Source organism: Acomys minous (genome assembly GCF_964271855.1).
Source record: "Acomys minous genome assembly, chromosome: 3".
NCBI classification, from domain to species: domain Eukaryota; kingdom Metazoa; phylum Chordata; class Mammalia; order Rodentia; family Muridae; genus Acomys; species Acomys minous.
In genome coordinates this window covers 137,339,904-137,355,290 of record NC_140485.1, presented here as the reverse complement: position 1 = coordinate 137,355,290, position 15,387 = coordinate 137,339,904, and the positions used below count along the sequence as shown (strand labels likewise).

Genomic DNA, 15,387 nt, shown 5'->3' with positions numbered 1-15,387 from the left:
AGATGAGAAGACCGGACTTAATGATGGACAAGGCTTCCCCTGGCTTGTACACAAGGAAGTCTCTGATGAACACTAGAAGGGTTAGACACCGTATGTGTTGGCCAGGGCAGGAAGCCTTCACAGAGAAGATGTGGACTGAGTTAAGGCTGGGGAGGGTGACTCAGGCAGAACAAAGGCACAGGGAAGGCAGGCTTGCGAAGACAGCAAGACACACTGTGGGCGACAGCCAGCGTTCCCTTCCTAGAACTGAGGAGTCACCACAGGACCAGGAGACAAAAGGGAAGAAGGGAACACATGTCCTGGAGGAAGACTCCAGCAACAGAGAGGTACACGCAACAGAGCCGCACAGTGTGTGTGCAGGCGTGGCGATAAGGAGGGCAGGTGGGAAGGACAGTGGTGCTTCCAGGTAGCCTGAGGGTTCAACTGTGCACAGGCTCCACTGTCAGCTATGCACGCCTACCTGAGTGATGTCTTCAAACGGAAACTCTCTCCGAGTCAGGCTGGGCGAGCCCATGGAGGGCTTGCGCATGGGCAACCGTGGAGACCGAGAAATCTCTTGAGCAGCCCTGGGCAGCTTGGGTGACTTTCGGGCCTCAATGCTGATCCTGTGGAGACAAGGCTGGAGGGGTCGGACATGCACAGAGGAAAGCACCTGGCTGCGGAATGCCCCTCTCCTCTGATCCTCAGCTGTGGATATTGGCGCTCAATGGTCAGTGCCCTAATCTCACAGAGCTCTCTTTGCTTTTGATTTAGGAACAAGAGAAAAGAACGGCAACTAAATACTAAGTAATACCTACAAAAAATTAAAAAAATATGGAGATTACACCAACTGACTCATTTGTAAGAGCCTGGGCTCACGACCTACTGACTTACAGTGTGTGTAGAAAAGTCCACATGTCTGTTGCTACAGGTTTGCAGAATCAGCCCTAGGAAAATGGTAGGAGGTATGATTGCTTCTCCTCCCAAGGCCACTGTGACTTACAAGACTCCTGTGTCAGTTTGGATCTTAGCAGGTTATTCAACACTGCCACCTATAACATTTAAGTCAAATCACTGAATCTAACGCTTTTCTGTTGCCTTTGATTCCATGCTCTATCTCTACTCCTTTATTTACAATGTAAACATACAGATGTTTGCAGGGTGGCGCACGCCTTTAATCCCAGCACTTCTGGTGGCAGAGGCAGGTGGATCTCTGAGTTCGAGGCCAGCCTGGTCTACAAAGTTGACTCCCGGACAGCCAAGGCTACACGGAGAAATCCTGTCTCAAAATACCAAAAACCAAAATCAAGAAACAACAAACAAACAGACAAACAAACAACCCCCCCCAAAACAGAACAGGTGTTTAAAACTAGTCTACCCAAAAGACAGTGCTATGAAAACATCTATGGTAAGGTTTATGATGTCCATTAGGAAAAAATGCACAAAGCACCAGATATATACTGATTTGAAACGTCGTAAGAAACTTCAAGCCCCAGAGAAATGGGAAGATGAAGGATGAGCTTCAAGCTAAGGCTATTTACTGGCACAGGCGTCTGTGCAAGAGCTCCAGGTAGGCGGGGATGAGGAAGGGGCACCATTCACCATAGTGGCAGGCCCTTCAAAGAATACCCAGACAGAATGTGAAATAAGTCATCTGCCCAGGGAGTAGAAAAACACTACAGAATGCTACAAGCTCATAATTTTATGTGCAGTTTTAAACAAACTTTAGATGCAAAAAAAAAAAAAAACCCCACAATGAATTTCATTATTAGAGCAGCTGGATCATATAATTATTTACCCTTCATTTAATGTAAAAAATAAAAATTTGAAGCTTCAGGAAGGATGCTCACGGTCTTAGGACATACAGAAATATCCTCAATGCAATACAAGAAGCACTGATTATAATGGACCTCACATATCGGACTACCTAGCAAAATGTGTATTTTATATGGAGTTCTCTCTATGCTACAACTCAATAAAACAATCCAATTACAAAATGAAGGAAACATTCAAACAGACATTTCACTACAGGCAACAAGCAGACTGCTGAAGCGCACAGGACAAGTTCGGCATCCCCAGTGCCTGGAGATACCAGGGTCAAACTCTGATGGTCACTGCATACCCACACAGAGCCGGAGGTGAGAATGCAAACAGCTGGTGTTCTTACACATGGTTGTAGAAAGTAGGCTTGGTATAGTCACCTTGTAATGCTCCTTAGCAGTTAACTCCTTTCATAAGAATATATGCAAGCAACATAAGTGTGATATCTCCCAAAAGATTTGCACAAAAGTTTATAATGGATTTATTTATCACAGTCCCAAACTGAAGACTAAAAATCTCAATCGACTGAGAAAGCACATAATTACAAAGTGACATGTTTGTTATAATGAAATAATCTCATAAAGTGTTTTAACATAAAAAGACAAACTACTGATATCCATAATACTGTGTTGAGAAAAAAATCTAAATAGCACCCATATTCATATAAAATTCAATAGTAAAAAAAAATAATCTATAGCAACAGAAGTCATGATGAATGCAAGACTTAAAGAAATGCTTAATGTCCTTAGTCATCATGGAAATGCGACTCCAAACGAGTCTGAGATTGCATCTTAAACCTGTCAGAATGTCTAAGATCAAAATCTCAAGTGACAGCACATGCTGGTGAGGATGTGGAGAAAGAGGAACACTCCTCCATTGCAGGTGGGAGTGTAAACTTGTACAACCACTTTGGAAATCAATCTAGTGGTTTCTCAGAAAACTGGGAATAGTTCTACCTCAAGACCCAGCTATACCACTCCTGGGCATACACCTGAAAGATTCTCCACCGTACAACAAAGATATTTGCTCAACTACGTTCATAGCAGCTTTATTTGTAATATCCAGAATCTAGAAACAACCTAGATGTTCCTCAATCAAAGAATGAATAAAGAACCTGTGGTACATTTACACTATGGAATACTACTCAGCTATTAAAACAAGGAAATCTTGAAATCTGTAGGCAAATGGATGGAACTAGAAAAGATCATGCTGAATGAGGTAACCCAGACCCAGAAAGACACACATGGTATGTACTCACTTATAAGCAGACTTTAACCATATAGTACAGGACAAACATACTATAATGCACTGACCCTTCTGTGGTAAGTAACATGGAAGATCCAAGGGAGAAAGCTTAAATGCCACTCAGAAGGGAAAATAGAATGACAGAGGTAGTGGCTGAAGAGAGGGAACAAGGTAGGAGAGGAAGTGCAGAGAGAGATGAGGGTGGAGCTCAGACTTCGGGAGAGTTGGGGTAGAAGGACATAAGACCTGCAGAGAAAGAGAAACCGTGGCTGGAAGCATCATGGTGACAAGCTGGAGACCTAAGTCACAACAGGCCTCTGGGAGGACATGAGGGGAGCTATAGCTGAGACTCCTAGTAGCAGGAGTCATGGAGACTGAAGAGGACACCCTCTAACTAGACAGGACTCTTAGTGGAGCAGGGAGAACACCAACCCACCCCAAAAACTTTGATCCAAAACTCAACCTGCCTATAAGTCATGCAAAGGTAAATATAGACAAGTAGTAGATATTAAGGGAATGTCCAACCAATGGCCGGCCCACCCAAGACCCACCTGATGAAGGAGAGCCAAGCCCTGGCACTATTAAGGATATTCTGCTATGCTTGTAGACAGGAGCCTATCAGAAATGTCCTTTGAAAGGCTCACCCAGCAGTGGTCCAAAACAGATGCTGAGACTCACAGCCAAACATTGGGCTAGGCATAGGTAGTCTAGCAGAAAAGTGGGGGGGAAAGATAAAAGGATCTAGAGGTGACAAGAGCTCCACAAAAAGACTAACAGAGCCAACAAACGAGCACTCAGAAGGGACTATGGAATCTGAAGCACCAACCAAGGACCATGCATGGACTGGATCTAGGTCTTCTACACAGATGTAGCCAATGGGCAGCTCAGGTTTTATGTGGGTCCTCTAGTAAGGAGAGGAGGGGCTGTCTCTGATATGGACTCTGCTCCCTGCTTTTTGATCACTTCCCCCTGGCGGATTGCCTTGCCAGGCCACAGGGTAAGAGGACACACTCAGTCCTAGTGCAACTTGATGAGTTGGGGTGAGTGGGTAAGGGTATTCCCCTTTTCTGGGAATAAAGAAAGAGGTTTGGGGGAGAGAAGGTGGGACTGGGAGGACAGGAAGGAGTGGGCTACGCCTGGGATATAAAGTGGATATAAATAAATAAAAATAAATAAATAAAAGATGACCATCTGGGCATGTCTAAGGTGTTACACCTTAATTTTGTATGCTATCAGTGAACTGTAAACAAGTAAGGGTCTTGATGACCTTCTGTCTCCTCATGGGTAGGTCTTGTTTGTCTAGTGACACAGCCATGACAGCAAGAGCAGGAAGATATTGCTCTTCCAGGTGATGACACCAGCCCTCTGCCTTCTTCAGACAGTGTTACAGGCATGGAACTTGACAGTCTCAACACAGTGCAACAGTTGCTCTAGGTCACCCACCCTCACTGCTGAGCCTAGTGAAGTCTTGAGGCCTTAGCATTCTTCTATTCTGAAGGAGAAAGAAAGGCAGGCAGGCAAGCTATAATTATTCCAGAACGAACCTTCCAGAATGAAAAGTGATGAGAAAACAAAAGGGGAGCTGATTTTGCTGCTATGCAAGGATGACCTTCCTTTCCTTCCTATTCTTCTCGTTGTAGAAAAGGTTATGCGGGTAGAAAAGGTTCTAGAACTGAGCAGCAATCTGGACCCTAGCAGTTCAGAATCTCATCACAGTCAGTGTTAACGGAACAACGTCAAGTCACAAAGAGGCACAACAAAGGGAAGCTGACTGTGTTACCTTGGGAGTTTGGGCGATTTGCTAGCTCTGGAAATTTTAGGAGACTTTTTGGCAGCCCAATCATCACTCAGTTCAATGTCACTGGAGTCTGAGCAGTTGCAGCTGTCAATCACAGTAGAAACCAAGCTGTTCCCATAGATCTCATCTGCAAGAGAGCAAGCAACTGTCACTGCTATGTAGGCCTGGTGACTTCAGTGGTTTCCTCATTAGGTCAGAGGTCACCTCTCTTCTGCTTGTTTCTAAACAGAAGTAGGCAATCTCTACTACTGCTGTTTCAACAGATGATAACTCAGTGCCCCGGAAACATTCTAATGCGTTCATTAGATCAAAAGCTGGAAACAAAAACTTTCCTGCTGATCCTCACAACACTCTGGAGACCTAGGCTTGCAGGAACTCTCAAGTAGACTGAAAAGCTGCCTGAGGGCTCATCCACAGACTCCCTGGAACCTGCTTCTGGCCTGCAAAGGCCCAACTGGCCCGAGCCTGTAGGAACTACTATCCTGGAGCTGGGTCCATGCCAAGGTCTCTAGGCAGCGCTGTCTACAGCCTGACAATCCCACCTGGTGCAGCTGACCCACTAGAGCATCAGAAGGGAGACTCTGGCAGTGAGAACCTGCAATGGTAGTTTTGGGGTGCTCTGTGGGTACTTCATATAGAAGCCATTTCTGGTCACTTTGCTACTGGCCATCAGAAGGAAGATTAGAGGCCCCAAATAGAGGGTAAGAAAACATACAGTGTGGACCATGCACAAAACTGCGTGTAGACGTCCTATGCCAGAGGTCTCCTGCTGCTTCCACCGTCTTACTCTCCCACCCTTCCTGCTGCCATCAATCCCCACAGCCCCACCTTCTGCTCACAAGTCCCAGGATGGCCTTGAGCTTGCTACAGAGCTGAGGATGACTTTGCTCTTTAGATTTTCCTACTTTTAATTCTGAAAGGTGAGGATATAGGAATGTCACACCATACCAAGCTATGACACACTAAACTCTGGGGTTTCTGTGTGCTGGGCAAGCACTATATAGACCAAGCTACATCTCCAGCCCCACAATGATAATTCTAGGGTAATTCTATTTGTCAGGACACTTGGCGAAATCTTCTAGCAGTAAATCACAAAATTAAGGTTACAAATCCCCTCCATCCTCTGAGCTGCTTTCTATATCTCATTTAATTGTCAATTGGTCACACTGTACTTTATGACACAGCTTCTATTTCTGTCACGAAGGTTTGAATCGGAAGAACTTTCCCAGTGCTTATGCTGTCCTCTGTTCAAGCAGGGTTCACAAGGGGCTCGATAATCACATAAAGTGGGCACTGACTTGGTGTTTGTGCATTCACTTTATAACTCTTTATTATAAAAAATATTAAGATAAAATGTCTCATTTCCCAAAGAAGCATTAACAACTGAGCAGTCTGTGTTTGGTGAGTTGGCAAGTATGAACATTAAGGAAAGCCAGGCATGCCAGGCAGCTAAGTCTGGCCTTGAGAGGCTGCAGCCCTCTCTGCAGAGGGAAGCCAGGCACATGGGGGAAATAAACAAGGCCCTCATCCCAAAGATCTTAATATTCGCTCTCAGTCTAGGTTTTTAGAGTTGTGCCTGGTGCAGGTAAGGTCCTTGGGAGAAAAAGATACACAGTGAGAAGTATGCAAGCCCTGACAGACCTGGCCCTGCACCCCTCCAGTCAGTAAGCTCTCCCCTGAAGCCATGCTCTCCAATTTTCCATTTTCCCTTCCCCTCCTTTCTGACTACATACCCTCATTTCTTCTTCTCGTTCTTACTATCCTTGGTACTAGCTGATTATGCTAGTCAAAAATAAAGTAAGATGACCAACATTCACATGTTAAAGATGAGGCTTATTGCTTTAAAAAAAAAAAGATTATTTATTTATTATTATGTACAGAGTACTCTGTGCCTGCATGTGCACTTGCAGGCCAGAAGAGGGCATCCGATTACGTTATAGATGGTCATGAACCACCACCATGCGGTTGCTGGGAACTGAACTCAGGACCTCTGGAAGAGTAGACAGTGTTCTTAATCTCTGAGTCACCCCTCTAGCCCAATGCTTATTGCTTTTAACTTCATATGACAACACTGGTCGAGAACAATGCCACAGTTGCTGTGATAACACCTAGGACCTTGGTTGGGCAGACATGTAAAGTACTGGCATTAGCATCTGAGACTGAGGGTAAACATGGCCACTGCTTTAGGAACTAAGAAGACCATGGTCACACATACTATGGTGGCTTCAGGGACACAGTTGAGGTATAAAGGCTTGTCTGACAGGTGGAAAGTGAACCGACACTAGGAAGTGGTGAGTATTAACCAATGAAACAAATCAATCCAAACAATGTTGTCTCAAGGTCTGGTGCTACACAGATGATCGGTTCCTCCCCACAGGGCAGGCAGGCTCCCGAGAATGGGGATTGTAGTATGCCAAGCAGGTCACTATGGCAGGTGATGGACAACAGGTCCATGGTGTGCACTCCACAGCAGCACTCACAGGAAGGTGGCCGTGCTCACATGTATATTCAACTGGCAACTAACTGGCACAAGAACCGCACATCCCCTTCCTGTGAGGGCCTCAGCCTAGGATCCTGTAGACAGGCACCTTTAACAGAGGTAAGCACTGATGCCCAAGACGGGGTTTCTACAAAAACCAAACCATGTTTCATGTCTGAACTATAATGGATCCGTAAGGAACTTTCACTAGAACCTAACTGGAAAACTAATACTGGATCAGCAGGGCAGAGGCAAAAGGGTAAGGCTGAGGTGGGCTGAAGGCTTGAAAATCCGAATTCTGTCACCCTCCTTGGAAGGCAGGGGCTTATTTTTTCTACTCACCTCAGCACTACAATCCGGTACTCAACGGCTGCTTATCCAGTGACTGTGAGAGGGGGACAGTCAGGGCCAGAAGGCTTACGATGACAGTTTTCTCTGGAATGGGAACTGGGAACTGATGTAGAATGCTGTGAAAAACCTCTCAACAAGGGCATCTAGAGAACTGCTCGCTTAGGAGGAAGCCAGGGGATGGAGTAACTCTAAAACTGTTCCACTAACCAGCATGAAGCAGGTCTCAGGAACAGGTATTGTCTTTGCACGGCTTTAAGAGTAGTGCACAACCACACAAGAATGGGGTCCCAGTGCCCGCAGCAAGGGGCCCACCTGATTTGCTGTCTGTCCGAGGGTCCATAATGACAAATTCTGGCCGCAGTTTGCTGATGCGCCTCCCCTTGAGAATGGGCACTAGTCCTCCCAGGTACTCCAGGTAGAGTGTGTAGCAGGGCCCACCGACCTCTGGGTCATCCTCAGTGCGCTTCATCGTGCAGTGCAGCCGCTCATTGCCCGCTGATGGGTAGCTGACGAAGTCTCGCATGTTGTTGGGGTCTGGAATCGGGGGCTAAACGCAAGACACAGACATAAAGAGCAGATCTAGAATTTCCGAAAGAAAGAAAAGGAGCAGGCACAGGGTAGACTGGCTTTTGTCATAGCCACTTTGACAGAGGTCAACTACATGCTGTAGAATGGTGACTTGAAACCGTGAATGCTTTTAAACAATCATTAAGTGAGGTCCCACTTTGGACAATGAAATGCAACAACTGGTGACACATGGACACCTACTTTTCTGATAGATTACACATGCTGCCTCTTTACAGGCATTTCCGGGGTGACAGTCTGTAAAAAGATGGCTGGGAGCTGCACTATGTGGGAGTCACACTCAGTACAGTGGGGAGAACAGCAAGCTGAGGACTGGCCTGGACCCAATCCTGACTAGACTCCTAACCAGCTCTAGAAGCAGTTACTTCCCTTTAGGAATTCCTGCTTTATCAAGTGGGAACAATGCTAAGAGTGTGCTGGAAGGCAAGACTAAATAAAGGGTCTTCATAGAACACCAGGTGTACTGTCAGGTACTAAGTGCTTTGCTCCTTTGATCATCAGGATGACACACACAATAATCAAGGTGGCCACGAGAAAGGAAGCCCATCACGTAAAGCAAATCTCCTGTGCACACTAACAGGAATGCCAGGCAGGCTGCAGATATATATGAACATATGGGTTTTTGCAAAGTGCACGCAGCCATCTCCAGGCACTCTCCTGGAGAAAGAGACATCTCTGCATTACCTCTGGTGCTCTAGCCCATCTTGTCTGGTACAAAGGCAAGACTCTACCTTGATAGTGGGAATGAAGGCAGTGGAGAGGTAGGAACAGAGGCGAGGGGGCAAGGTCAGCTTGCTGACATCCTTGTCTTCTCGAAGGGTGCTGGCGATGGCCTGCTGGCACAACAGCTGGAGGCTGGATACCCGGTGTTCTACACGGACCACATACAGGGCTGGTCCTGAGGCCATAAGCAGACGGGAGTCCCGATGACCCCAACAGATGGAGATGATAGGGCGCTGCAGGGGTCAGTGGTACATAGTTAAACTTGTCTCAGCAAAATCAAGTCATTTGACTGTTTTGAGAGTATTGGTTTTTCAAAGCACAGCAGAAAATACTAGTTCTGTATGAAATGGTTCCTAAAAGCAGGGGCAATTGCTTAAGGGTAAACCTACCTCCACTTCTTACCATAGGGCTGGTCATCTGGATCCTCAAATTACCCAGTGGTGGTTCCCATGAATTAGAAGGTGATAAAGAGGCAGGACACAGGGCCTTTCCAGTTTTTCAGGAGACACAGCACTTCAGGGTCAAATTAATATTGGAATGTGGGGCTCTGAGTCATGAGCTGGGGGCTAATCCCTAGCTCTGCCTCCTACATTTTCATGAGTCAGTAGGAATGCTGTAGGCATGGCAGGGGAAGGTAGTACCATGGTGCTTCTGGGACCTTCTATGGCTGCAACCCAGGAACAGAATCACTGCTGTTTTCAGCTCTCCTCACAGCAATGGGTCAGGAACGGCAAGCTGACTTCTCTTAGGGAAAAGGAGGGTGAGAGAAGCCGAGTTCCTACTGGAGACTCTAGGGGTTTATGAGGATCTTTGAAAACGCATGCTATGATCCAAATACGCATATGTTCGAAACTTCTTTTACCTGAAATAAATCCCAAACTCGAGAGTAGTATCTAAGTAGGGGTATATATAAACCAAGCAAGGCAGAAAGAGCCGCAGGGTTATGTGAAGAAACAGTGATATGTGGTCATGCTGATCGAGATGCATGGAGTGCAGGGGTTTCCGAGATCACAAGTGGAGATGTCAGATATTTTATATGAAAGACAGATTGAAAGAGAAATTTCACAATCCTTTAGTGACAAACATCAAGACAAAGGGAACACATAAAGACAATTCTTTAAAATAGCCCCTACAGTCAAGCTAATCCTGGATTCAACTTGAAAAATAAAAAAATGCAAGAGTGAAGATAGTTTATCTTGTATTTTTATCCACGGGGCTGGGCACAGCTCCCCCATCAAAGAAGAACATGAATTTATTAGCTATGGATCCAGGAACTCAAGTCTAAGGGCTTTTACTACCTGCCACTCAGTAAGCAATGAGCCCCACTCTCTCCCTAGTCCACATGGATAAAGGCTATTTTGCTGAACAGCAACAAAAACATGTTTATAGAAGAGATAAGAGGATAGGGAAAACAGGCTTCAAAGACAGCACTGGCCAATGGCAGGAAAGAATCCACAGGTCGGGTGGGACACAAACAAGGATGTACCAGCAAAAGTCTGAGCAGAGAAGCAGAGCTGCAGCACTTCTGCACAGTAAGGGCAGATTGCGCTACTCCAAGCTGGCATCAGAGAACTCAGGAAACCAAGGCAAATGCCTTTGGCTTGCAGCACGTAAGACATCAAAGTAATGCATGCTAGCGGCATTATACACTGCAGGGTTAAGACAGCATGTTAACAAGTTGGTGCTGGAAGTAGGTTTCTTTGAGCTGAGAAAGAAACGCAAGACATTCTCTACCCAGGGAATGGAATGCCAGTGGGACAGGTACTCTAAGACAGAACTATAAGGCATGTCTCAGTCCTGAATTCACAAATATCCGATTAAACACAAAAGTACCTCTTCTGTACTACAGGCACATTTGAGTGCATCCCCAAGAAGTTGATGCGTCCTCAAAGTTATACGCTGCGGCTGTTACTTGGACATAAGGCCTTTGAAAGGTAACAGGGACTGAGCTGGTCATGAGCTCCCTAAAGGCACAAGTGGTTTCAGTGTGAAAGAAAGGACCCCAGCCGGCATCTTGTTCTGTCCTGTTTGTGCTACCCTCAGTCATACTTTGATGATGTCCAGAAGGCCTTCATTGGAAGTTACATTGACCTTTTTTTTTAAACATATATATTCATTTTATTACACATGAATAAAACAAACTACATATAGCAAGGAAACCATGAGACAATCCTGACCTACAGAATATGGCATTTAAAGATGTTTTTATTATTCTGAAGATTCTTTGACAACAAGACAAGTTAACTCCTGACAACCCCCAGCCGACCTCAAAGATGATGAGGAGCATCAAAGAACCTCCAAGAACCTCCTTATGGAGTTGGCTTCACATGGCAAACCAGCCACTGGGCAAAATGTCCTCATTTCTGCCACAGACAGAACTCTGCCTAAAAATGGGCAGGCTTAGATGCAGGCAGAGTCAACAGCCAAACTCTGACAAGACAGGGTAAGCAAGTGGGTAAGTCTGGCAGAGAACTGGGCCAGAAGGCTGAAGAAGAGGCTCCAATGTTAGAGAGAGTGTTGGGTGACTGTTCAGGCAGGCAACTGTCCCCATCATTTTTTCATTTTTGAGGCTGCTAGCCTGCACCACACTGGCCTTTCTAAGTCCTCGTTCCAGGCACCAGCGCTCCTTCTGACTCTAGGAGGGTGGAGGAGGCAGCACCACTGGCTCTGTTGTGAAGCCACGTGATTTCCTCTCAGCTTACTACCCAGCAAGGGCTTCTGCATCCTACTTCCATCCTATTTCCATCCCCCAGTTTATCAGGAAGTCAATCCAAAGTTATCTTTCTTTAAAACATTCATGGCTCCTGCTGAAGTCTCTTTGCTGTGCAAGTCTTGCAGGCTGACCATGCTGTCCCCAAGCCCACTTTCCACCTTGCCCTTGCTCAGTGTTCTTCTGTTTATTTCCTCCTCTTCCTCCTCCTTCTCTTCTCTGTCACAATGTCTTATTAGTTGTTTATAAACATTCACATCTCTGTGTTTCACATTCTCTCCCACTCCTTATTTTGTCTTCACACATTGTCAGATTACACAGTTAAAGTTCAGATATTTTACTACTTCAAAAAAAAAAATGCTGTTGCTCACTCTTTATCTTAGCTATTGCAGTGACATCTCCAGAATCTAGAAACAGTGGTTCTCAACCTGTGGGTCATGAGCCTTTGGGGCCACATATCAAACATTCTGCCTATCAGATATTTACATTACAATTCATAAACAGTAGCAAAATTATAGTTATGAAGTAGCAATGAAATAATGTTATGGGTGGGGTTCCCCACAACATGAGGAGCTGTATTAAAGAGTCTCAGCATTAGGAAGGTTGAGGACCACTGCTCTAGGACAACACTTAACATATGAATGGCTCCATAAACACTGGTGGATTGGAAAAAACTACTTTACAGTATAATTTCCATCATTATGATAAGATCACTCAAGCATAAAACCTCCAAATCAAGTTTTGTAATGTCTACATTCAACTGCTACCCTGCAAGCTGCCACACCTCCCTTAAATGGTTCTTTATGACATTCTATGTCCTTTGCATGTGCTGCTCACTAATTGAGGGCCACATTCTACTATCAAATCATGGATATGTCCTTCTTGTCTTTCTCACTACTTACTCCTTGGCACTCACTCCAGCCTCACTTCAACTACGGTCTCTCTGCGCTGACTGGGATCTCTGTCATTAGCTTACTCTCTTTTCTGATGATAGTCCCTCTTCCTGACTATCCCCATGCACACGTCTGACTGGGGATCTCTGTCATTAGCTTACTCTCTTTTCTGATGACAGTCCCTCTTCCTGACTATCCCCATCCACACATCTGGCTGAACTTCTAGCTCAAAGTCAGTAAAAATAACCACTGAGATTTGAGGTGAGGTTGACTTGGTTTCTGGGTTAAGCTCTGACACTCAGAGAACCTCATCCCTCAGGTGTTCCATTTTAGTGCGCAGCACTAAAGGACAGGCACTGGCCCACACACATCTTTCCAATGTGCTGCACCTTTACAAAGAGCCATGGAAACTGTAGGGGTGTCTCAGGTTGCACAAACATTTCTGAATGAGGTAAGAGAGGGGACTGCCAGAGATGGAAAAATTCCCATAAAAAGCAAGTCGCACTAATTACTCCTTTTATCAGCATTTGGAAGACATTTCTAGTTCAAAATCTAGAGTGTATATCTATAATTATTGATGTATTTTCCTGTAACTGTTTTCTCAGGTTTTGGGGAGTAGAGATCTGTCTCCTTGTTTAGTTCCTACACTGTGGTACTTAAAGGCTTATGCCAACCACACAGTACCCTCCCAAAACATCAGCTATGCTTGGACTGATCAGTGAACAAAATGTACATGCTTATTTTCCCACAAGATATATTATCAAAAGATACTTTTAAATCCTACAAATAAACAAAAAAGACAGCTTGATAAAAAATGAGCAAAGTATCAAAGAGCCACTCCTTTAAAGGTACACAAGTCACCAGTGCTGCTCAGCACAGTATCAGGCCATGCCGCTCACAGCCACGCTGAAATAGTGCTTCATACTCAGCTACTACCAAAGGCCAAGACATAAAAACACAAGGTCCAGGAAATTACAAACACAGGCGAGGACAGAGAGAAACTGTGATTCTAAAATGGTAGGTCATAAGTAAAAGTTAAAAACTATCACATGACCAAGAAGTGAATTTCCGGGTACATATCCAAAAGAACTTAAAGAAGGGTCTTAAAGAGATATTTGCGCAGTCGTGTTCATAGCAGCATTATTTACAATAGTCAGAGAGGGGTGGTGGTGTGTGCCTTTAATACAAGCACTTGGGCAACACAGACAGAACTCTGCAATTTCAAGAACAGCCTGGAAACATATCAAGTTTTAGGCCAACCTAGGCTACAAAGAAAAACTCTGTCTCAAACAAAACAAACAACAGACAAAAATGAAAGGAACTCAAATATTCAAAGGTGCGTAAGAAGGCAAATAAAGCGTGTTACGTTCACATAATAAAACTTATTTAGCCACAAAAGGCTGGCAAATTCACCCTTTGCATTGTAACACAGATGGACACAGAGGGCATCATGCTGAATGACAAGAACTAGGGAGAAATAAAGACGAATCCCCCGTGAGTCCCTTCACAAGAGGCATATAGAGTAACTCCCACAAACAGGAAACGATGCTGCCACAGACAGGGAACTTCTATTTGTCTTCACCAGGATGAGGAAGATGAACTGCTAGAGACTCTTGTGGAAAAGGCTCCAGGGCAAACCATGGCCTTGTCTTACCTTGCTTCTGACAAGCCTTTCCCTCACTCTTTGTTTTAGCAAAGTCTTTAAGCGCAGAGGCTAATACAGCCCTCTGAGATCTACTTTAGAGGTCTATTCAATTCTATGTTTCTATTTCTCTCTTGTAAACTTCATTTTGTACAGGAAAAACTCCTTCCCCTTTACAAACGAATGTGTGAGGACCTAGAATTCATTCTTCCTTGGCTTTTTCCTCTACATGGCTGTATCAAAATCAGATTCCTGTATTTACTCTCTACTTGTTTTGGAATAAAGCACTTTGGTTAAAAGGTAAAAACTGTTTTCTTCCCTATTTTCCTATTTTATAGGCCATGAACCAATGGATGGGGGAAAAAGATTAAAATAGAGCTTGCAAAGGTAATTATAATAAAAATAACTAGCCACCCATGGGCATTTTCAAGCGTCCTCACCTGCACAAGTGTGTCCAGCGTGAAGATGTGCTCCCCTCTAACGTTGTAGAACTTGACCATGGCACTCTTCAGAAGAGGACCATTGGGCAGCTCGCTGAGCTGGGCCTGCTGCTCCATCCCAGCAACTGCCAGCAAGTCTCCCTGTGTGCACCACTGAGCCACAACCTCTGAAACCACACAAAAGGGTCGGTTAGCATGAGGACCCAGATCTCAACAGCCACATCAGTGTCCTCAGTAGCTTAAAACAGAGCTCCTGAACAAAGCCAATCATGACTCTTCCTTCTCCTTTCACAAAGGTACATTTTGTACAGGATAATAATACTACTCAACTAAAAACAGGTATTTATTTGGATGGGGATTGCTGTTCCTCAGGAACATGGTTAATTCAAGGTGAAATCAAATCTAAGTATATAGACATGCTAAAGCCAGGAATGGTATCGTGTGCCTGCAATCCCAGCTGCTTGGTAGGCTAAGGCAAAAGGATCACAGGTGTAAGGCCAGCCTGCGTTAGGCAGCAAGATCTAATTATTAAAGTATATACAGAGAGATATACACATAAATACACAGTGTAAAACCAAATAATGCTGGAGTGTCACTATCTACCTCCAGTACCATCATTCCCACAGGAAAACTGTGAACTGCTCCTAAGTAGGTGAGACCTAGGCTGAGCCATTCCTCCAAGGGCTTTCCTACTGTGGGGAGACCTAGGCTGAGCCATTCC

General features: G+C 44.9%; 1 protein-coding gene across 5 annotated transcripts in view; it reads right to left on the bottom strand.

Annotated features, from left to right (window-relative positions):
* Positions 1 to 15,387, bottom strand: part of TULP4 (TUB like protein 4) — a 132,888-nt gene that overhangs the window by 13,315 nt on the left and 104,186 nt on the right. For all 5 annotated transcript variants that reach the window (XM_084777527.1, XM_084777528.1, XM_084777526.1 and 2 more), the window contains 5 exons: positions 14,667 to 14,833; positions 8,990 to 9,214; positions 7,986 to 8,220; positions 4,826 to 4,970; positions 461 to 605 (listed from right to left, as the gene is read on the bottom strand). In XM_084777527.1, coding sequence (XP_084633653.1) covers positions 461 to 605; positions 4,826 to 4,970; positions 7,986 to 8,220; positions 8,990 to 9,214; positions 14,667 to 14,833 — 917 coding nt within the window. The remainder of the gene's footprint in view (positions 1 to 460; positions 606 to 4,825; positions 4,971 to 7,985; positions 8,221 to 8,989; positions 9,215 to 14,666; positions 14,834 to 15,387) is intronic.